The sequence below is a fragment of the Seriola lalandi genome, unplaced genomic scaffold (assembly GCF_002814215.2).
Source record: "Seriola lalandi dorsalis isolate HSWRI2012SDOR001 ecotype SW California unplaced genomic scaffold, Sedor1 jcf7180002054425, whole genome shotgun sequence".
Lineage (NCBI taxonomy): Eukaryota > Metazoa > Chordata > Actinopteri > Carangiformes > Carangidae > Seriola > Seriola lalandi.
The window spans coordinates 2,570,743-2,592,007 of NW_019524978.1; the positions used below are offsets into that span (position 1 = coordinate 2,570,743).

The 21,265-nt window shown below is 40.3% G+C and overlaps 1 protein-coding gene across 1 annotated transcript in view; it reads right to left on the bottom strand.

Annotated features, from left to right (window-relative positions):
• Window positions 1-1,357: 1,357 nt before the first annotated feature.
• LOC111658142 (zinc finger protein 236) overlaps window positions 1,358-21,265 on the bottom strand; it is a 54,367-nt gene continuing 34,459 nt past the window's right edge. The window contains exons 22-32 of the mRNA XM_023410559.2: window positions 20,702-21,145; window positions 18,871-19,016; window positions 17,130-17,361; window positions 16,854-17,045; window positions 15,838-15,996; window positions 11,297-11,454; window positions 11,064-11,192; window positions 10,517-10,711; window positions 7,621-7,750; window positions 5,674-5,847; window positions 1,358-2,520 (exon numbers count right to left, since the gene is read on the bottom strand). Of these exons, the coding sequence (XP_023266327.2) occupies window positions 2,399-2,520; window positions 5,674-5,847; window positions 7,621-7,750; window positions 10,517-10,711; window positions 11,064-11,192; window positions 11,297-11,454; window positions 15,838-15,996; window positions 16,854-17,045; window positions 17,130-17,361; window positions 18,871-19,016; window positions 20,702-21,145 (2,081 nt within the window). The 3' untranslated portion in view covers window positions 1,358-2,398. The remainder of the gene's footprint in view (window positions 2,521-5,673; window positions 5,848-7,620; window positions 7,751-10,516; window positions 10,712-11,063; window positions 11,193-11,296; window positions 11,455-15,837; window positions 15,997-16,853; window positions 17,046-17,129; window positions 17,362-18,870; window positions 19,017-20,701; window positions 21,146-21,265) is intronic.

The following is a 21,265-nucleotide window of genomic DNA, read 5'->3' on the forward strand; positions in this document are numbered from 1 at the left end:
GGTTTGAGGAACGATGTTTGAAGCCTTATTAAACACCAAAACACCAAACAGGTGTTCATAATTCTATGTGACAGGATTTCACAGCTCTTAAAAGATATCACGGCAGTAATTATTTTATCTTCTGTTGTAATGATAGGTGGTAAATAGAAATATTGTGCTTGAATTACCAAATAATTTACCAAGAGTGTGTGCTTTCATGTATTAGATTGGCCAGCGTAATGACTTGAAAGAAGATGCTGCATTTTGCCAGACGACGGGAGCCCTGGCAGCCCAGCTGAGCGTAGCGGACTAACGGATAAATAAATAAAGAGGTTTTTAACATGCACGGCTAAAGTTGGACTGCACAAAAGAAAATGTGATTTCACGGGGAGTTATTTCATGTGGAGCAGAGCCAGGCTAGCTGTTTCCCCTTGCCTCCAGTTTTTATGCTAAGCTAATCTAATCGCCTCCTTACTCTAAGTGCCCGGTGATGTCATGAGAGGTAGTGTCATAGAGGGGTGATACATTCCCTCCCAGTGGCTGCAGCAAGGACTACAACCCATCATGGCTTTCAGCAAGACTACAAATCCCATCGTCAGCAGGGCAGCCAGGACAACGGTTGCTGCCCAGCTGAAGCATATGAGCTGATGAGGAGAGAGACAAGTGAAGAGAAACAGTAGAGGAGAGGCAGAGAAAAGACTGAGGCAATAAGGAGGGGGGATCAGATGTTTTGTTATAAAGAGAAAGAGATCTGCATAAGTGTGTTCTTTGGTTTTGTTGATCCTCTGGCTTAAGTGAATTAAGTTGGCCTGATTTGAGAAGACTGAATACACTGAATTAAAACACAACGCCTCACTGTGTGAATTTCCTGCACCCACGCCTCAAACCTTCAAGAGAAAAGCTCCCTACCTCGCAAAACGTCATGGTCTGGTGAAGTTTTCTTGTCTTTACATTTACCCTTCAAAACATACGAGAGCGTGTCCTTGAGGTCTTAGAAAATGTGCCGAATACACATAACAAAATGATTACAGAGGCGATTTTTAAATTGTGCATAGTTTTACATTCACGTTTGCTAGCTTGCAGTCTCCTTCTTCCCCGTTGCTATCCCTCTTTGCACACTATCATTGCCAGCTGTCAACTAGCAAAATAGCATGAAACCACTTGAACACCAGCGTACCCGCAATACAAACCGAACAGGGACCCACATTGTTCCTACTGGTTGTCAGGAACTCCACAGGGGACCTTTAACACACAGATGTATCGTCTCATCTCACTTTCAGTGAGACAGTGAATAAGTGCATGTTCGAAATAAGGAAATTAAACATCATTTCTATTGTAATAATTAAGGCACTAAGCAATAAAAAGAAAAGAGCTTAAGTTAGTAGAAAAATTACTTTAATCTTCTTAATTTATTATGGACAATAGAAAATACAACTGCAAAAAAGAGGGAAAAAACAGCTTATTATCTGTACATCGGATTTGCTTCGTAACAACTTCAACATTATGTCCAAATTACATATTTCCAACAACCCCATGTTGTGGCAGTTCATCAGAAAATATACACAATCTAACTACACTTTTTACAAAATGAACTACTGTACAGACAATGTCTGTGTTGCGGTTTTAAATGATACAACAACAGGAAATGCAATGTTGACATGTTCAGTCAAAAAGCTGCAACAGCATCAAACCCAGAACAGTGTCCTCACAGCTCACTGGCAATCTTTACAGACATGTGTGGCGCTGCTTTCTCGCTAAAACATATGTAACAAACTGCAAGTGACGTTTCATTTCAAGATGAAATATGTACAGTATAAATAAGTAAAAAAAACAACATAATTAAAAAAAGACAGATTTCTCATAAACCAGTGAAAAATGATTTCTGTGTTATGTGCTGTTCCACAGTTGCTTTTGAAGTGATGACAGCAGTAGAGTAGTTTGCAGCTACGCGTACGTCCCTGTGAGCGGAGCAATAATGAAGACACGAGACACAAGACACCTTGTTTTTGGGGAGCTTTTTCACACAGTTCAGTTTCCTCTCTTTCCGACAGGTTCAGCGCTAGAGGGACCTGCGTCTCCTGGTTGGAGAATCCTCTGGGATGCCTGCGTTTATTGTGCCAAACCTCTCCGGAGGTTATCATGTTGATAACAATCAGACAGTAGCAAAACAGATACAAGTCATTAAGCCAATCAGAGGGAACCAGGCTCCCCTTACTTCACTGCTAATTTGGACAAACAGAAAGGGACAGCAACTAGAGAAAAAGCCCTCAATATACAGTGGAGCATATGGAAAATGTTTACTAACCCTTTTTAGAGGAGGAATATGTTTGGCAAAGCTTTGTTGTTTAGTTGTTGAACAAAAATCAGTGCTTAGTACACTGTACAGTGCTTTCTGACTCCTGGGACTCCTGGTTTGTGGTCAGGGGAAGACATTTTGCCAATCTCCGGATGATTCAGGAACAACCTCCAGGTCGAGTTCAGGGGTGACCTCCACCTGAGGTGCCGTTTCTTCTTGGCCCAGGGACACTTCCTGGATCTGACCTGGAGGGAGAAAGAGAGAAAAGTGAAGAATGACTGTCATGAACTCAAATACTCCCTGTGATGGGTAAAAACAGTGCTTTGTAAACCAGAAGAAAAGCCTGTTAACACGCATTTACAGAGCAGAACCAGCAGCTCTGATTCTGTATTCAGTTTGCCAGAGGCTGTCATGCAAATGAGACCATCTGTCAAAAAAGCACTCCTCCCTCCCTCACTCCTCCAACACTCATTTTAATATCTCACATCCTTCCTATTGGCTCTTTCTTCGGAAACCACCATGTCTATTACACAAACTGTATAATGAGACCTGACAGATGTGGAAGATGCTCATTGTGAGTTGTAAATATGGCATGAGCTATGTGTCACAGTACATTCAGCTTAAAATAACTTGAGCACAAAACAATAATAAGTCACTTTGGCAGTGGCTGAGAGGTTCAGCTTTTTCTATTGCTGCAGGCCACACTCTGAATTGAGTTTTACAGTGGGAGTCATTTAATTATCTCCCTCTATTTTTCCTCGCTGTATCTGAAATACTTCAAACACGTATTCATTAAGTTGCACGATGCTTTGAATCCTTCTTTAATAGAAATCTTTCTCTTTGATGAGGACAAACAAAATGAACAGCAACACAAATGGAGACAAAGAAATATCAATGATTAATTTGAGCTTGAAATAGTTAGTCCTTGAGTGATCATGCCTACAATGACTGAGGTCCTGTTATTTCCAAGGAATTCTTGCCAAACTATGGTTCAAAGCTAAATGGCAGTGTACAGTTGACCATACTTCTTTGAAAATAGTGAGAGATTGTGGTCCAAACGTCTGAAACAACTTTCTCATTCAAGTGAACGGGAACGTGCTCTCAGACTTTTGGACTGTGTATTCCAGGGATGTAATCTTTTTTTTTTTTTTAATGATCACAAATACAGCAAATAATGGTAGATAGTAATAATATAGATATGGTAAATAGTCATTATCATATTATTCCTAGTGTGTATCTACAGATTCTAATTACTTTTTTAAACAATTCATACAAAAACAAGACTAAAATGCTAAAACGATGCTAATGACTCTGTGAGGCGAGTTGTGCTGAGATTAGCTAAATGCTCATGGCATAAATCATTGTATTGGACAAATTGACATTTTGACGATGATGATGGCGCTAGAAGAAATGTTAAGGGACCAGCATAGTTATGCGGGGAACATGAATGTGTGTACCATGTTTCATGGAAATCCATCCGACACATTTCTCTAAAAACCCAGAATACGAGCTAGTTACTCACATGCATACATAAACAAAATTATTGTTAATGATTTAGAGATCTGAACCTGATCACACATTACTATTATTTCTCAGTGGGATTTCGTGATGACATAGTAACATATTAAACCGATGTAGGCTGCTTTAAATAAACTAACATTTATTTAAAGTAGAAGTTCTCCTTTTATTTGGTGGCAACAGGTATTTCCACAATAGCCTGAACACAGACTGACACTTTTAATCAATTCAAACTTCAATTCTGAATGTCACTGCTACTTCTAAAACCCAAACTACTTAAAAGCTCATAATAATGTCTCACCGCCAAGATAAATAATAAATCATAACAAGTTCAGCAGTCCAAACAGTCTAATTTGTGCCTGTACAAAATTAATCTTAAAATATGTTCACATTTTAGAGAATGTAATTAATATTTTCCTCACACATTATATATTATGTATGCTGTTTATCAAGAAGTTAATTTTTGTGGCCCGCATGATCCACGGTTTAACTGCACTGCCCGTGGATACAACTGCAACCCGTTCATCACCAATGTGAACCTTATGCTGGCACTAGATGAAAAGTCAGAGGATCACCAAAGTGACATGGCTTTCTGTACCAAATATCATGGAAGTCCAATAAGTCTGAGGATCAATCACCAAAGTGCGTTGGATTCATCCTCATGAATGTCTGCACAAAGTTTCATTGCAATCGAGCAAATAGTGGCTGAAATATTTTAGATTCCTAGAGCCATGCTGCTACTGTGGCTGAAAACTGGTAAAAACCTGTGAGGACATAAAAAATTATAATAAAGACAAATTCTAATTTGTGTTACCTCAGTCACTTGCTCCCGCAGAGGCTTCAAACTGCTTCAAAGATGTTGATGAGAGATTTTGCACGGCAACATCAGTGAGGAGCCTGACTTCCACAACAAAGACAAGCTGTCTGTTCAGTCCCACTTTAGTATGCTGTCACATCAGGAAGCGTTAACTGTGAAGTCTGTACTCTCCATATGTCTGATCTCTGATCAAAAAAGTAATTTACTGTTCAACTTTTAAGTGTGTTGCCCCAGCTGGGATACTGTCTGTGCAACCTTGTAGCCACATCAAAGTCGTATATAAAAAAACTGAGTGTCTTTTCCAGCGGTTTAACAATATTTTTACACATTTGTGAAACATTATCTGACCTGGAAACATAAGTATTACTTTCTACAGGTATTGCAGGATTTGAGTGGCAACAGGAACCCTTGAAAAAGTGAAAAGTGTAGTCTTCAGTCTGGACCTTATTCCCAGCGACACAACAGAAGCCAGTCTTTCAGACATGACTTTTTAAATAATCTACACCCAGCCAGCGTGGGGACCTGAGAGGAAGCTTTTGTGGAGTAGGAACAGCTCTGTTGGCATTGTTCTCCTCCTCAGGTCATCTTCAATAGGAGCCTGCCAGGCTCTGAGGTGGGATGTTTGAATGAAATGAATAACAATGTGAGTGTGTGTTGGCCGCACTCGGGAGCCACAGCTTAAATCTTGACCAAAGCTGTCGGGAAGAAGTAATGGCCTCACATTCACAACATGTATCTGCTGTTATCAAGGAAGAAGCTGTGCTGACAGCGTTGTGTGTATTATGTCCAAAATACAGAATTACGCAAACCGTGTGTGATGGCTGTGGGAGACACACACAAACGTCACGAGGTGGAAAAGGGGACTTCATTATAAAATGCTCATCCACCCCGATACTCTTGGAAATACTGTTCCTGAGTGAAAGTGAACTAAGCTGACAGAGAGACAATACAGAGATGATTACTTTCTTTTGTTGCACAGCTGCACAAACAGCTGCCTGTGCATCCAAGTGTTTGTGTGTGTGTGTGTGTGTGTGCACTAGTGTGATGCCAGTCAGCTGCTCACCGTAGCCATGGGATCTCTTCATGTGGTGTTTCATGTTGCTCTTCTGCGTAAACCTGATGCTGCACACCTCACACTTGAAGGGCTTCTTTCCAGTGTGTTTGACCATGTGGACCTGCAGAGCGCTCTTCTGGTTGAAGGCCTTGTCGCACTGACTGCATTTGAAGGGGCGCTCGCCTGCAAGATACACAGACCAACGGTTAGTTTTCATCTGCTGCAATTAGCATTTTACCACATTATGAAACCACCTTCAAAATAATTGTGACATATGGTACTGAACTTTGATATAATTAATTTGCTTTCCATTGTTGTTGTTCCTGAACTTCCTTTCCCCCAAGAAGTTGTTTACACGTCTCGTCTTGTGATCTATTTTGCTATTAGGTGATGGTCTAAACATGAGCCGCACATTACATGTATGGCCTTTGATGTGGGAAATAGAACGCTGCTTTTTTTCTCCGAAGGTCGTGTTCTCTTTGGTCTTTATTCTAAAATTATAAAGGCATACTGTCCGCCAGTCCACCTAATTGTGCTTATCAGAACTCCGAATGTCCCACATGGTCTTTAAACCTTTGCTTACATGTTTCATCTGTAGTATTCAATATTATCTAAGGTTTTGTTCTGGTTTTTATTATGAAGAAATATCAAAACTGCAGTATCACTAATTCTATACTTTATCCAATCAGTTGCTACATTCTTAAATTAGTAACATACAGTATACTGTATATAAGGCAATTCTGTTTCCTGCTGAGACAAACATCACAGCAGGGACACTTTAGCTACTGGATGTCACTGTAACATCCTCTGACATAAAAATGCCAAAGCAGACACACTTGCAAACAGAAGCAAGCCCTTTTTAGCTCATACTGCAGGGATAACTCACCTAAGTCACAAATCTTTGCACTTCAAAAACAGATCTTTGTGAAAAACAAAGCCCCCACCCCAGATCTAGAGCTGTAAATGTGAGTGAACAAGCAGCTATAAACATCAGGCTAAAGCTAAGGATGGAAGGGGGGGGTGCACATGTTTTTTGTCCTTGCAACTTTTTCAGTGTTGGTTAGAATGAAAAGACTGAAAAACAAACACCACAAGGTTGTGAGATAAACCAGAATAAAAAAGGTCCAATCAGAATCTTCCTTAGCAGCATTTAAATGAGTCTATTCAAATGGTAAACAGGCCAACAGAATTGTTTCTTTACGTACAGGGCTGATAAGCGTGTCTGGTTGCCTAGGATTTCACAGAGAGATGAGACATTCAAGGCATTTAGCTGCTTGGTAGCTGTGTCTATATGAATGCATGAATTAATGAGTGTGTAAGAGAAAGCTGACAGCTGCTAAATATCACATTGAGAGAAGGATCCTGCTTTTACATCCAGTTCTTTTTTTCACCATTTAGTTCAGGACTGTGTCGGGACTCTTTGTTGATTTGGACTCATTTAACTTGGTTTTTATGACTGAATAATTACTTTGGGTGGGAGGGCATTGGAAGGCATTTAATTTCCCTGAGTAAAATGAGGAATTTTACAACACTGAAGTGATTTCAAAACTCTTTTTTTTTTGCGACCTGTCAGTTCAACATTTTATCATGAGCATGTTGATACACCCATGATAAAACATACTACATATCTGACCTACATGTTTCCATTGTGGTGAAACGTTTCTCTTCATTCACTCACAGATGTATGAAACCAGATTATGAAATGTTATCCTGTATTATTCAAAGTGTTCAATATTAAATGAATAAGACATTATCAAATAAATAGTCAAAATGTATAAACATATAAAATATAATAAATAAATTGTGAACTAAAAAGTCAGAATGTCTTCATATGATTATTTATTTCGTAATTACTTTATTTAATAGACACTTCTGGGCTGCATAGGTAGTGAAAGATAATTATAAAATGGTGGATTTTATGCATTTTATTTACAGAGCAAACCATAATCCTCTTACCTGTGTGTGTTCGGTTGTGTCTCTCCAGCTGGCTACGCTTGGCGAAGGCCTTCACGCAGGAGGAGCAGTTGAAGACTCTCGGTTTCTGGGAGCTGGGCGAAGGGCCCGGCTGGTGCACCCGTTCATGTTCCTGTGACAGATCCAAAAAATAAATTTCACCATTGCAGTTAAGCACACAAAATCCCTCTCCTACAATGTGACTAGGACTAGAGATTTCCATCATTTTGCCCTTGGTGGAACTGACATTGTTTGTACTGAGCGACTCTGGAGAGTCTGGACACCCCGATCATTCATAAAGAAACTTTAATTTGACACTTTGTCTTTTCTTTTTCTCTTGTGTTTCTTTAATTTCTTTTCCGTTTCTAAAGTTGCTAATGATGTGTTCTATTGCTGGTGTGATATGTTGAAAAATGAAAACGTGAAAATGTATAGAAATGGGTCACTTTGAGAAAATGCTCGTTTAAATCTTTAATTTTGTGCTTGTCCCTTTGGATCTGACATTACATAACCTAAATGACTATTTATATGTGTTTTTTTGATGACTGACTTGAATATTTTATTACAATCAAATATCTTATGCTTGACAGGCAAAATATTATATGTATATCTTTTATGTCCACTGAATGGTCACTTTACAAATTGTACATCATCAATTTCAAACAGGTAAAACTGCTATTCACTGCTATAAACTGATTAGTTGTTCAACAAAAAAACATTTTAGACTATATTCATAAATCTTTTACTCTTACTTTTACTTATCTTTGTCATGTATGATAGTAATCCTGATTTCTTTAGGTTTCAGACTTATTGTTGCAAACAAGCCATTTTCAAGATGCCATTTTAGACTGAGAAATTCCCATGATTTTTGCTTAATTGAGAAAATAATCAGCTGGATAAGCTAATACTGAAATACTGGCTTTAGTACTATGGTAAAATCTAACAACACAGGTTACAAAAATGGTCTTGGAAAAACAGAATGGTCTGAAATCTTAAATATATCGATTGTTATATTCAAGCAGTCAAGTGGCATTGACTTGAACTTTGTAAAGATCAATATTTGAAATTTTAATGTTTTATGAGTGGCTGTCTTTCCCATCAATTTCTCAAAATGGGAATCTAGCCACAGCCTACTACACTGGCTCGCATACTACTCATTCTGGTATTTCAAATCATCAAAGGTGTAACAGTGAACAAACAGAGCCTTTTCAATGCTGACAAAAACAATCTTGGTTCATGTATTGTGTCAGGGATATGAAATTCAGTAGGGACTGAAATATCAGTGAAATGTACTAAGACGACAATGGTAAAACTTAACCTGCAGCAGCACTGCACTCAATACTGGGCAGCACAAAGCATGAGTGCAGAAAAAAGTGAATGGCAACAATACCATAATAAGATTGTTGATAGGGAAAAGGGCTAAAATGCAGATTCTGTAACTGCATCAAGTTTATAAGGAAATAAAGTCTGGAGGGTGTTGGGGTCATTGTGGAGCCAGTGTTTATTAAAAGTGCCTTGGGTAAGTTTAGGGAAAACATTAAAACTTTGATTAAAAAAACACAACAACATTCAAATGGGTTTCCCTTTCTGCTTTACTCACCACGGCCACAATAAAATATGTGTCAGCTCTTCTCTTTTCAAAAAATGTTGAGCTATTCCTTTGAAAAAATTCATATATGTCAAAAATATACAACAAAAATTTAAAACAAATTCAACAAATGCATGTTATGTTTATGTGCATATTCTTGCAGATAATAAAAACAATGAAAAATAGATATAATTTGAAGTGGCCAGGTAATTGCAAAAATGAGTCTGAAGCTGGAGACAATGCGATTCATCACAGAGGGCCGACGCACCATGTCCTTAATTTATCTGGCTGTCAGGCTCATTTGATGTAAAATACTCAGCTTTTCCCTGTGAGAGCCTATTAATGTTCCCTAACCTATGTAGCACTGCCTGTCGAGCAGAAAGGCCTGCAATTAATTATTTTTCTGTGTTCCAAAACTTTAAAGCCAAGGTTTTGGCTGTCTGGCTATAATTAAATAGCAAAATTATTATCCACAGACCAACAAAATGAAAAATAACAGCACTACCAATTTATCTTTCCCACCACTGGGCCTTTTTAAAAAATCGAAAATCAACATCAGAGTTCTCATTGCAGACTAATGAGAAGCCCGGGGGCCTGGAGAGGATGGAGCTCGGCCACTCTCACCGTGACATCTACCTAATCTCATTGTCATTACTTTTATAAGAGACAATTACTGCTCTCCATGTCGAGGCACATTTACTAATGTAAAAGCCAATGGCACAATGGCCTTTTTCTCAGAAACATGACATGTGGTGGAGAAAGAGCCTGTGTATAAAGCCATATCCTCCTCCTCCTCCGTCCTCCTCATCTGAGAGCCTCGACATTTATGTGCTTGATTGTCTCAACCGCATGAAGAGGATCGCGAGAAAAGAGAAGCACACATGCTCCTCTCCTTAATTTGGCTGTAAAACTCTTCTCAGTTAAAGTGTTTTGTTTTGTTGTTGAGGGTCCATCTGAAATCCGCTTGATGAATTACCCATAGTTTTGCTTCATACACTTTGATAATGGTGTCCTTTTCCTCACTGACTCTTTGAATCTATAATTTTTCAGCATGAAATTGAGGCACTGAATACTAAAAAGAGAGATTTGTGTTGTGAGAGTTGACTTATTGTTTTCATAAGACTCAGAGTTTCATTCATAATTTGTATTCATTCATATACAATGCTAAATTCATCTTTAAATAAGCAGCCACTTTGTTCTTAGGGAGAGGAAGCAGTAGTTGAATGGGTATCAGCATTAAATATAAGCCACCAATAGCTTAAATTTAAGCTGTTAAACATGAGAGTCTGATGTGTTTACATGAGATGTTACCTTCAGGTGTGTGGCTCGCTTGAAAGCCTTGTTGCAGAGGCTGCAGACGTGACAGCGGTCCTTGCCGTGAGCTTGCCTGCAGTGGCGTCGCAGTGTGTTGGCGTTCTGGCACACCTGATTACAGTAGTAACACTGGTTCCGATTGTCGCCCTCCGTTTGGGTATCCTTCCCACCCTTGTGCCCATCGTCAGAAATCTGAATAACACAAAAAGACGCAGATTATTTAAGCTTCCGGTGCATGATGGTAGCTCCATGAGTCTGGTCTTGCATTAAAGTACACCTAAAGTCTAAAGTCTTGACAACTCATGGTGCATATTGCCACACAAATACAAAGTTTTTGGTTGATGAATGTGTTCTTACATCCCCCCGTCCCCTCACCCCCATTCATACTGATAGACACTTATTTTCTCAAGACACATAATCCATCACTGTCAATTATTGTGTTGCCATCTTAAGTATTTGCTCAATTTGTCAACGCAAAACCTACTTCCGCCTTTGTTTGGCAGCTCCTCCCCTAGATATGAACACACAGGACAAACACACTCACATTATATCCATTGTCAGACGCTCCGTTTGCAGACTGGGAATGGTGGCTGACCAGGATGACCTGCTGGCCTGAGCTGGCTGACTGCCCCGGCAGACCAGGGTCATTCAGCACAGCAGGAAATGTCTGACCCTGAGGATCAAAGGAAACTCTCATAAGGCAGCTGACAAACGACATGAGGTTCAGTTTGATCTTCACACACTCTTAATTAAATCACTGGATTTTTAATGTTTTACCTGTGCATTGAGGTTTAGAGTGACACCATCCAGCATACCCTGTGCATCAGCAAGGGTTAGTGTGACACTGCCATCGCTGGCCACGCCTCCTGGTGACATCACTAGGCTCTGGGACGCAGCAGTATGTGACAGGGTGGTGCTAGGTGGCAGGCTGGTCACTGATAAGTCGAAGAAAGAGAGCTGGGTTAAATTGATTTGACTTTTTACTGCCACACTCCACTTCAAGTGTGGAGTGACTACATTTCCACTGTGGCCAATCTTGTATATAGACTGTGGGGACCGTGTGCTCTGTGCAGAATTTGAATGCAGACCGTGTATTTGCTGGAAATGGGGCTAGGTAATACATTTGTGATGATATGAAAAGTGGTAAATTTAACCTTAAAAATTTTTTTGATCACATATGTCAGTGAGCACAGTCCTTTAACACGTGTGAATGACAGGCACACGGAGAGGAGCAGTAAAGAGACGGATAGGACCGGTACAAATTTAATGGATTTTTTGACGGACCACTGGCCCATATTATGTATGAAACTGCCAATCTGGTTACAGGCTACAATGCAAGTTAAACTTTGGACCAGTGGCTGCAGTGCAGGGATTGTCGTAATGACCACAAAATTTATACTTGCTGCGACCAGCTGGCTAAAGGCCCTTTCAGTGCTTACTGCTCCCTGACTAAAATAGTAACACACATGGTTCAGTCAGAGAGGGACTTCCATTATATTAGGAGTGAACAACAGTGGCCAATATTTGAACTTAATAACAAGGCCAATATGGGTCCCATACAATTTATCAGTCAAAGTGCAGGTTGAACTGTATTTGCATACAGAGCGACAGTCTAATCAACTACAGCAGAGATGCTCTCTGCGTCTCTGTGAAGCAAGGGGAATGGGAATGTTTCCTCTCGAGCTGTGAGAGGCGGGTAATGAAGAGAGAGAGATGAGACTGGAAATTCGATTAAGTTTCTAGGTGACAAGTGCAGCTGTCAAAAGAACAATCAAGAAGACAGAACAAATCATATTTGCTCACTTCACTCCCTTCACTTCCTTATCACCGATTGGTCAGCACAATTATTAAATGACAATGATTCACTTATAGAGTTTGCAAACTCAAATGTACACCCTCCTGATAGATGCATGTACAGTACCCTTGCACAGTATCTCTAAGATGTTTAGTAATTAGAAATCCTGTCCAATTCATACAATTTCATTTGTTTTAAAAAGTGTCAAAGCAAGATGAAGCAAATTTAGAAATGTTTCACTTATCAAATTTTAATGAAAGGTCCATATTAAAGAACCAACTGTATGTCCACCTTTATTTCTAACACAAATCTGTGCAGGGATGTTTTGTCATTCTTCACAGATGATTCTTTTCAGCTGCGCTTTGCTGGAGGGGTTTTCTTGCTCTATCATCTGCTTTAAAATACTCCAAAGATTCCAACCGATCAATGTTTACACTTTGTTTCTTTACACAAACTCTTGTGTGATTTTTACAGTGTGTCTGGGATCATTGTCATGTTAGAAAATTCCTCTCCTGCCGAGCTTCCAGAGACTGGGAGTCATCTCTTCATTCAGTCTTTGGGTAAACAAACTTACATTCATAGCGTCATCTATTAATGTCATCACCCCTACACCCTTTGCACTGATGCACACTCCCACCTCCATGTGTAACGGTTGGAACTCTCCATTCACTGTGGTGGTCCTGGCCGGGCCGTCGCACAATATGTCCAGGTATATCTTCACCATGTGGAGCCATGTTGCATTAGACACAACTCAGACTGACAAAACTGAGAAAACTGTGATGTTCACAGGTTATTTTCTAACCTTGTTCATGCATTTAGACCTAAGTGGAAATCATGGGTGCAATAACTTTTGTTGCACTGTCTCAGGTGGACTCACTTTGGTTCCACTGGTGCTGCACTTTGAGGCCTGTATTTTCAATGTAGTCTGTCTAACCTGTTTTTTTTTATTTTTTTATTTATACATATCTAACATTTTAGTGATACACACTGTGCACCGTATACTGTACATCTGCACTGCAATCAAGGTCTTCTATAACACTAAAAGATGAAAGAGAAAGAGAATAGAGATGTGTTCCTCAGCTAACAACTAATATTCCAAGGCTCAGCTTTGTCCATAGTGCAGTATGTATTTCAGCCCACTAGAAATGACAGGGTTGTATTATTTACCAAAATGCAACAGAAAAATTGTGTTTGTCTTCTTTAAAGTTTGCAAAGGTTAGAATTCCTGGCTAACTAGCGTGCTAGCTTATCATTAATCTGCAAAAAAAAATCATTCCAGAAATAAATAAATGAAAGATGGTCACTGGCTGGAATTCAGAACACTGCTTTTGTTTACATCTGTGTGAAACACCAACTGTTTCAAAAATGACTCGACTGGTAAATCTGCCAACATTCATTATCACTGTAAAAAGCTTGTGAGAATGGAAAGCTTCACAGCAATCAGGGAGGGGCTCAGTGAACAGCCAGACTGCAGTGCCGGAGAAGGATTCACTGATCTGATCTTTTGGTGTCAATTTTGCAATGCAGCCATTTTTGCATTTCTGTGTGATGTGCTGGGCCAGGGCCTTATTCATCCTTGAAAGTCTATTTTGTAGCTATTTTACCTTCACCCCCCCCCCCCCCCCCATACTTTGATGACTCTGTAGTGGGGGGCACACACCTTAGCATACCATTTCATGAAAAGGGCACTGATGGAGAGCGACTGTTTTAGCCTCTCCATCAATGCCTTAGTTTTACCCTGGGATCTATCACTGGTGCCAGAGGCAAGGAAAAAGCTCCTCTTCAACCATTAAAGGAATATGAGCTAAAGTTGAGCAACTCCCATTATTCACATTCACTCTTGTACTGGCTAAAAATGTGAGTGAACTAGAATCTACCCATTCACCTGTCATGCATCCTCTGTATATGAAGAACCTGTTTTGGTGATCTCCACTCTTTACTCTCCACCTAACAGAAAAGGCTTTGTGTTTGGTCACTTCTATACAGAGAGAGAGCTCACTCCTTCTGTTAATGTGATCTATTCTTTGTAGTTTAAAGCAGCAACAGGTCAGACTCGGCCTACGTGCTGACTGATTCCCTACATGTTGGGAGTGATTACGCTGGTTACAGCAGCAAAGACAAAGACCTCCCACTTATCATGCATGCTCATTCCATCAAATAGGTGGCAATTTAATCAGTGCTGCTCAAGTGGGTTGTTAGGGTGATAATTGCGCAACAGCCAGCTGAGCATCTCCCACTTTGCAGCCATACTATTGGCTTTAGGTGCTGGACTTGAGTTAAGTGGTGTTATCAGTGAGTGGAGCAGGTCACAGAGGCTGACAGGTCAAAGATGGCTTTTGTGTTAATGTTAGTTATTGTGAGAAAAGCTGACTGGAAGAGAGGGATTGGTTTATTTGTAGCCATGAATTTCCAGGAGACTTCACATCAATTTTATCTTAAAGAGATAAATCTTTTTATTTATTTTTTTATTTTAAATAGGCCAGCAGAAGGTAATTAAGTTACATTAGATACATTATTTTATAGTCTCCTGGGGTAACTGCGTGTGGAAGCACTCTCCAGGTACAAGCAAGCACATTTCAAGAGTGAAATGTATTTGCTTACTGTCACAAAGTGATCCTGTGTAGGGCCCTATGTTACACCCGGCACAGAGCGGCACGAAGCACAACGTAAGTGTCTTCGCTTGTTTCAGATTAACTCAGTTGTCATTTCCCATCTAGCGCCCACGTTGTTCAAATAGCAAAAACGCCCATGGGCGTGTTGGTCTTAAAATGAGGTGAGGTCAGGCACATTGTTGGTGCATTGCTATCCTGAGGCAGCGGAAAGCGATTCTTGGATTGACCAACAAAGACCTGGTCTTAAGTTAGTGGTGCAATATTTCACTGTTAGTGAAAGAAAGTGAAGGCTCACTGATGTCTGGCAAACTTGAAAAACAAAGTGAGACTGACCTCTCCTGCAGGAAGCTTTTATGTAAATGCATGCTAAAAGAGTCCAAAAAGCAGAATACAATAAGCCGAAACAAAGTAATAAAAAGTTTTATAAAAGATGAAGAAAAAAGTTGTTTCATTTTCAACATGTGGAGTGCTACTGTCAGCATGTATCTTGCTGTGGCTTAATGACCCCAAGTTAAACGCATCAAAGATGAGATCTGCACAGAGTGAGCAGAGGAACCAGCCTTTCACTGTCTATCTCAAAAGCAGCTCTGCAAGTGTTTTGTCTAATTTATTTGTTTGTTTTTCTTTTTTCTTCTTCATCTTATTATTTTATTTTATTTTTATTTTTTATTTTTTTCTCCTACATGTTCGTATTTATTGTTTGATTATACATAAGAAGCACGGAATCACCAGTTGTGGTTATCCATGCAAGTAGCTGCTTCATAATAAAAATATTTGAAACAAAAGCAGCTCTGCAAGACATAACAGTTGCTTCGGGGACTGAAGATGATTCGAATATACTCACTGACTTTCCACAAAGATATTCTTCTGCCCATTTAGATACAAACAGACATTTGTATTCCAGTCCTCACCTGCCATTCCAGTGTTGGCGGGGCTCTGAGGTAGGAGGTGGTCATTGGTGATGGTCAAAGTTGCACTGGTGGGGTGGCTGCTGAGCGGTGATGCCAGCCTCATGCTGCCGTTCATCTCGGCACCATTAGGGTTGCTATGCTGGGGGAGCAGATCTTGACCTGCAACAGGATGGCAAATAAAGACATTTTTAGTCCAGAAAATAAGTAATGGTTTTCACACTGATTCAAATTTCAAGCTCCTTTTGTTTTTACTTCCATTAAGCTTGGATAAGATGTAGAGGAAAGGTGTTGTTCTGAGCATCTCCCAGTTGTGCTTAAGGATACATACATTTGGATAAACTGAGAGACTGAAAATGACTTCACGTATTTTGCTTGGGCTCATGAACTGTAAACTATCTTAATTTCTTTTCACTTCCTCTAGTTCATGAAAAAAAAGGTCTTGGTGCAGCTTCAAGATATGAAAAACAAAAAATAAGGCTATAAAAAAGAATTGTTTGTTATTGCCTTTGCACAAAGGTAGCACAAAGGATTTGAATCACAATACAATAAATATATCAGCATGCTGAATGAAAGAAAGACCCAGTCATTTCCAGGGGAAACACTCTGACAGGGCAGGAATGATCTATGGCGAGCAGCCTCAACTTTCATCTACACCGTGGATACAGCCTAGATCCTGAGCTGATACAAGATGATGTACATGAAAAATGGCTTGTGAGGAAGGTGTATCACTCATAACATCTAATACTGAGGCTTAATCTGGATTTTGAAGAAGCTACAAAATGAAAAAAAAACAAAAAACTGTGAGTTGTTATTGGGTTTGTTTTTTTCTTTCGCTGCAGGCCTGTTCGCCCTGTGAGGAAATCAATGAATGTGTTACTGATCCTTGAGAGAATTTTTATTTCATCTGTTTGTTTATTATTGATAGTCTGTTTCTACTCTTTCTACAAGTTATACAGTATATAACCACGTAACTGCACGTTATTTTGATAAACCTGTGGTGTATAAATGCTCCATACCTGATATGGTGAGGGTGATCTCTTGAGGGTTTCCTGCTGCAGTGTTGGAACCAGCAGCCGAGGCCTGGGCCTGTACCTGGGCTAGGGCTTGTGTCAGGCTGGAGTTGTTGATGGTCAGCGTGATCTCCTGACCATTGCTGCCTCCGGCTACCAGCCCAGAGCTGCTCATGACATGGCTTAGGTCCTGAGATCCTGCAGGACCCAACAGGATAGCATGCATCGGTTATTCCGCTCACGACAGAAGGTGTCTTGTTCAATTTCTCCCAGCAAACATACCTGCGGCATCCTGCTCAGATAGGCCGGCCATGGTGACCTGCGCAGGTGTGATGGTGGACGGCTGCAGGGCCAGGCTGGTCAGTGGGTGGATGACGACATTGGTGGACACCGAGGGGTCAGTGGTGGACATGAGCTGGCTGCCAGAGTGGGACACCAGGCCAGTGTCAACGCTCAGGGGATGAGAGAGGAGGCTGCCCTGCTGCAAGGTCTGCTGGAGGAGGGCATGGTCAATCTGGAAGAGAGAGTTCTACCTCAGATGAAAGAGGAAGGCTGAAGTTGAGACACAGGACATGTGTCGGGGAAAAAGCAAAAGCTTAAGGCTAGATGGTTTCTTTTTGAAAAATGTGGGGAGAATCAGTCAGGAAAGTCCCATTGATTCTCTTCTGACAACTTACATGTGTGAAAATATATTTCCTGACATGAGATGAAATGAACATCAAATCACATTTATCTTGAAGATGAGCGCCATTAATATGAACTCTATATCAATCTGTATTTTAGTCAGTGTTCCCTATACATTCATTTATTTGATTTATTGACACTGACCGCCATTTATCGATGTTATATTTTTTTACTATACACTTTCATTGTGGAGCTGTGTGCAGAATATTGATTTGCTCAGCCCCTCCTTGCCTTGCTCTGTCCTCTCTCTCTCTCTCTCTCTCACACACACAAACACATTGACAATGGGATCCCGTCTGTCATAGTCAGACTGGCCATCAGGAGCTGTAGGAGAAATCCTGCCGCATCTGTGGGCCAGTGGACCGTCAAAAATCCATAAAGTTTTTGAAGGACCTGTCTGTCTCTTCACCGGCCTTCACTATGTGCCTGGGTGTGCATGAGACCAAGCTCAGCTCAGTGGCCAAACACAATTTATCATTTTTTGACACAATGTGCAGCAGTACAGCTGCATATATTGTTACGTTATATAGTAGCTCCTGCCCCAACTGTGGATTTCAACCTCAAAGTGCAGATCAGATATGTCAAAAATTACATTTTTATTTATCATTATTATTATTATTATTTTTCAGCCGACTGAAGAAAACTCATCATGGGCTTCTGTATACTGCAGCTCTGCTGATACTTGTTCTAGTGCTCTTATGGGGCTATAGAAATTCAATGCTCATATTTGTACATATTTTCTGTGCATTAGTGAATTCATTAGCGTAAAACTTTTATCTCTCTATCTAGTTAAAAGACAAGGTTGAGAGGGCTGTTGTGTATTCATAGTTGTGTAAATAAAACATGCACTGCCCTGTATTGAGATTTTAAAAAGCTAATCATGCATCGACACACCCAAAAAACATTCTGCACAAACTAATTTGTTTAAGTAATTGATTGAAATGGTTTGGATGAAATGTTACAAAAGAATAATTGTAACGTCTACTGCTTCAGCCGACTTCTGCTGAATGAAATGATAAAACAGAGGAAAAGACGAGGTAAAGCCTTGTTGTGCTATTGGATAAAGAGGCTCTAGTCTTTACATTATTAAAACATTATTTTTAATCAGGTATTGACTTAGAAGCCTTGTAATTAAAGGACCACATAAAATTAAAGAATTATAACCAAATATTTGATCAATAAATTACTGTGGTCCTTTATAATCCGTATTAATATTATATACAAGTATATAAGCGTAAATCATTCTGAAGCTATAGACAAGAGGTAGGCTGACAATTCAAAATCAAGGTGACAACACACATGGACAGTAACACAGGGCTCAGTAGGAGGTGTGTGTAACCTGTAGTGTGATGTTGTTGATGTTGCTGGTATCGATGCCAGAGATCTGGACATTGGGGCAAACCAGGTTGGCAGGCGTCAACTGCAGGTGGATTCCATCCAATGTGGTCAGGCCATCTGGGAGAGACACAGTCAGGTCTCCTGCAGCTGCAAAACACAGACATACACACACACAAACACACACACACACACACACACACACATACACACACACACACACACAAACGGACATATTTTTTAAATATTTCACATTTTGTGCTAATGTTTGACTAATTAACCTTCCAGGCAGCACAGCGACAGAAAGCAGTGACTTCCATGCATCAAAATGTGCTCAGCTCAATTAAGTGCTCACGACAGAAAATCTTTACGTCATCATCTGACATTTAAAAGCATTGATGAAATCCAAACTACTGAGCTTGATAAGAGGATTACTGCTGGTTAAGAAATATAAGCTTTTATTAACAAAGGGCTTTGCCTGAAACTGTTGATTTAAAAATAGGAAAAAATCAGACGAGACCCTGGAGGCAGATGCAAAATTATATATCTCATGCCGAAAGGCCAGATCTACACCCTGATGGTTTCTTTCTGTTCAAGCAAGAAAATCCCTGAAGTACTGAACATCTCATGAATAAGAACCAACAAAAAAAAAAAAAAGAAAACAACAAAGAGAATCTGGCGATGTATTCCGTTTTTCCCCAGATGATGAAAGGAGAGTTTTTTTCTCGTAGTGAACTGAGCCCCTTACTCAAAAATACACAAACAGAGAGAGTGAGGTGTACGTAAGTGGTGAGTCTGAAGCCTGAAGAAAGCCATGACTGGAAAACATTTTTAGTCAACTGTCCTGCTCCAGCAGCGCTGTGGTAATTTCATGGCTGCAAAGGGCAGTTAGGGTTGAGTCAACATATTAACCTTGAACGAATTGGAGTGTTTTAGAGAAAGTATGAACAAAGTGCTGCTGTGTGACTCCCTTAGTAAGCATGTTACATTTTTATTGATCTGTTTGTTTCTTATTACAGGCTGTAGTTATTTGAATTCATGAGCCCAAACTTGAGGAAAATGAGCTGATCTGAACATGACATTGTCATAAAGAGGAACCAGAAAATCTAGATTTTAAAACTTAAAATTGAATTTCCTTCTTCCTTTTTATACAATTCAAGAACTTAGATTTAATCAGCACACACAGGGAAATCTTCAATGCTCAGCTGTTGAAGAGTGAAAGGAAGAAACACAGCTAAGCAGCGTACAGGCATCATAAGTGAATGTTTGGAAGATCTTATGTGGTTCAACATTAAAGCAGATTTATCCTCAAAAACGATCAAAGTGGTATTTTGTGATCAGAGGAGAGGGAGTACACAGAGGGTGTCTTGCGGTAATGAAAAACCTTCCTCTCTCCTGGCATAGGCCTCATCAGGGATTGTGATGTTATTCATCTTGCCCTGAGCAACAGCGCTGATGTCGGCAATTGAATACCGACCGACTGACTGGCACAGGGAGTGATGATCCCGCCAGAGTTTCAGTTACACCCACAAACTTCAGTGAATTAATCATCAGCCTGATGTGTTGTTGGTGGGTCATGAATAACACCCAACAGTGACTCTTTGGGTTAATAAACATTTTGTGCCTCAGTTTTACTGCTTTGGTCACATTGTAACTACGAGTTGATAAAACCTCTGTTACAAACAAACTCCTGACTGTTTCTTCTTGCTACGTTGCTCTATATAAAGCAAAATATGCTAATTGTCTCATCTTCTACTGCTCTGCATGATAAATTACAAAAATTTTTTTCCTCTGTGTGTTTCTTGTACGTGTGTAAACCCATGTATAATCCCTACCTGACATGGAGGCAGGCAGGATGGCCTGTCCCACCAGTCCTGGTTGCAGCAGATTCTGGTCAAACTGCCCTGTCAGGACTTGGTTGGCCGGGAGGTAAATGCTGGGGTCAGAGTTCGGCGTTTGTAGCAGACCCACAGATTGAAGAGCCTCTGACCCAGCTGGCTGCTGCCCCTGGCCCGAGGCCACAGTCTGCCCCACCCCTGGGTCTTGACCCTGACTGGTCTGACCAGCAGATGAGGCAGACCGCTTGGACTTGCGGCTGTCGCTATTTGGCCGGAAGTGGCACTGGATGTGTGTTTTGCGATGGCCTGATGTTCTGAAGCGGAGTTCACAGAAGGGACATTTGAAGGGCTTGGAGCCTGTGTGGAGACGCATGTGCACCTTCAAGCTGCCCTTTGTAGAGAAGGAGGTGTTGCACATGTGACAGCTGAACAGTTTCTGACCTGCAAAGTAAGAATAAGAAAGAATGTCAGGTGCAGTCAACTGAATATGACTTATAGCTCTATCACAACTCCAGACTATAGCAGCTCTCTTTTCTCCGTGTTTCATTGGTTATGTAAGAA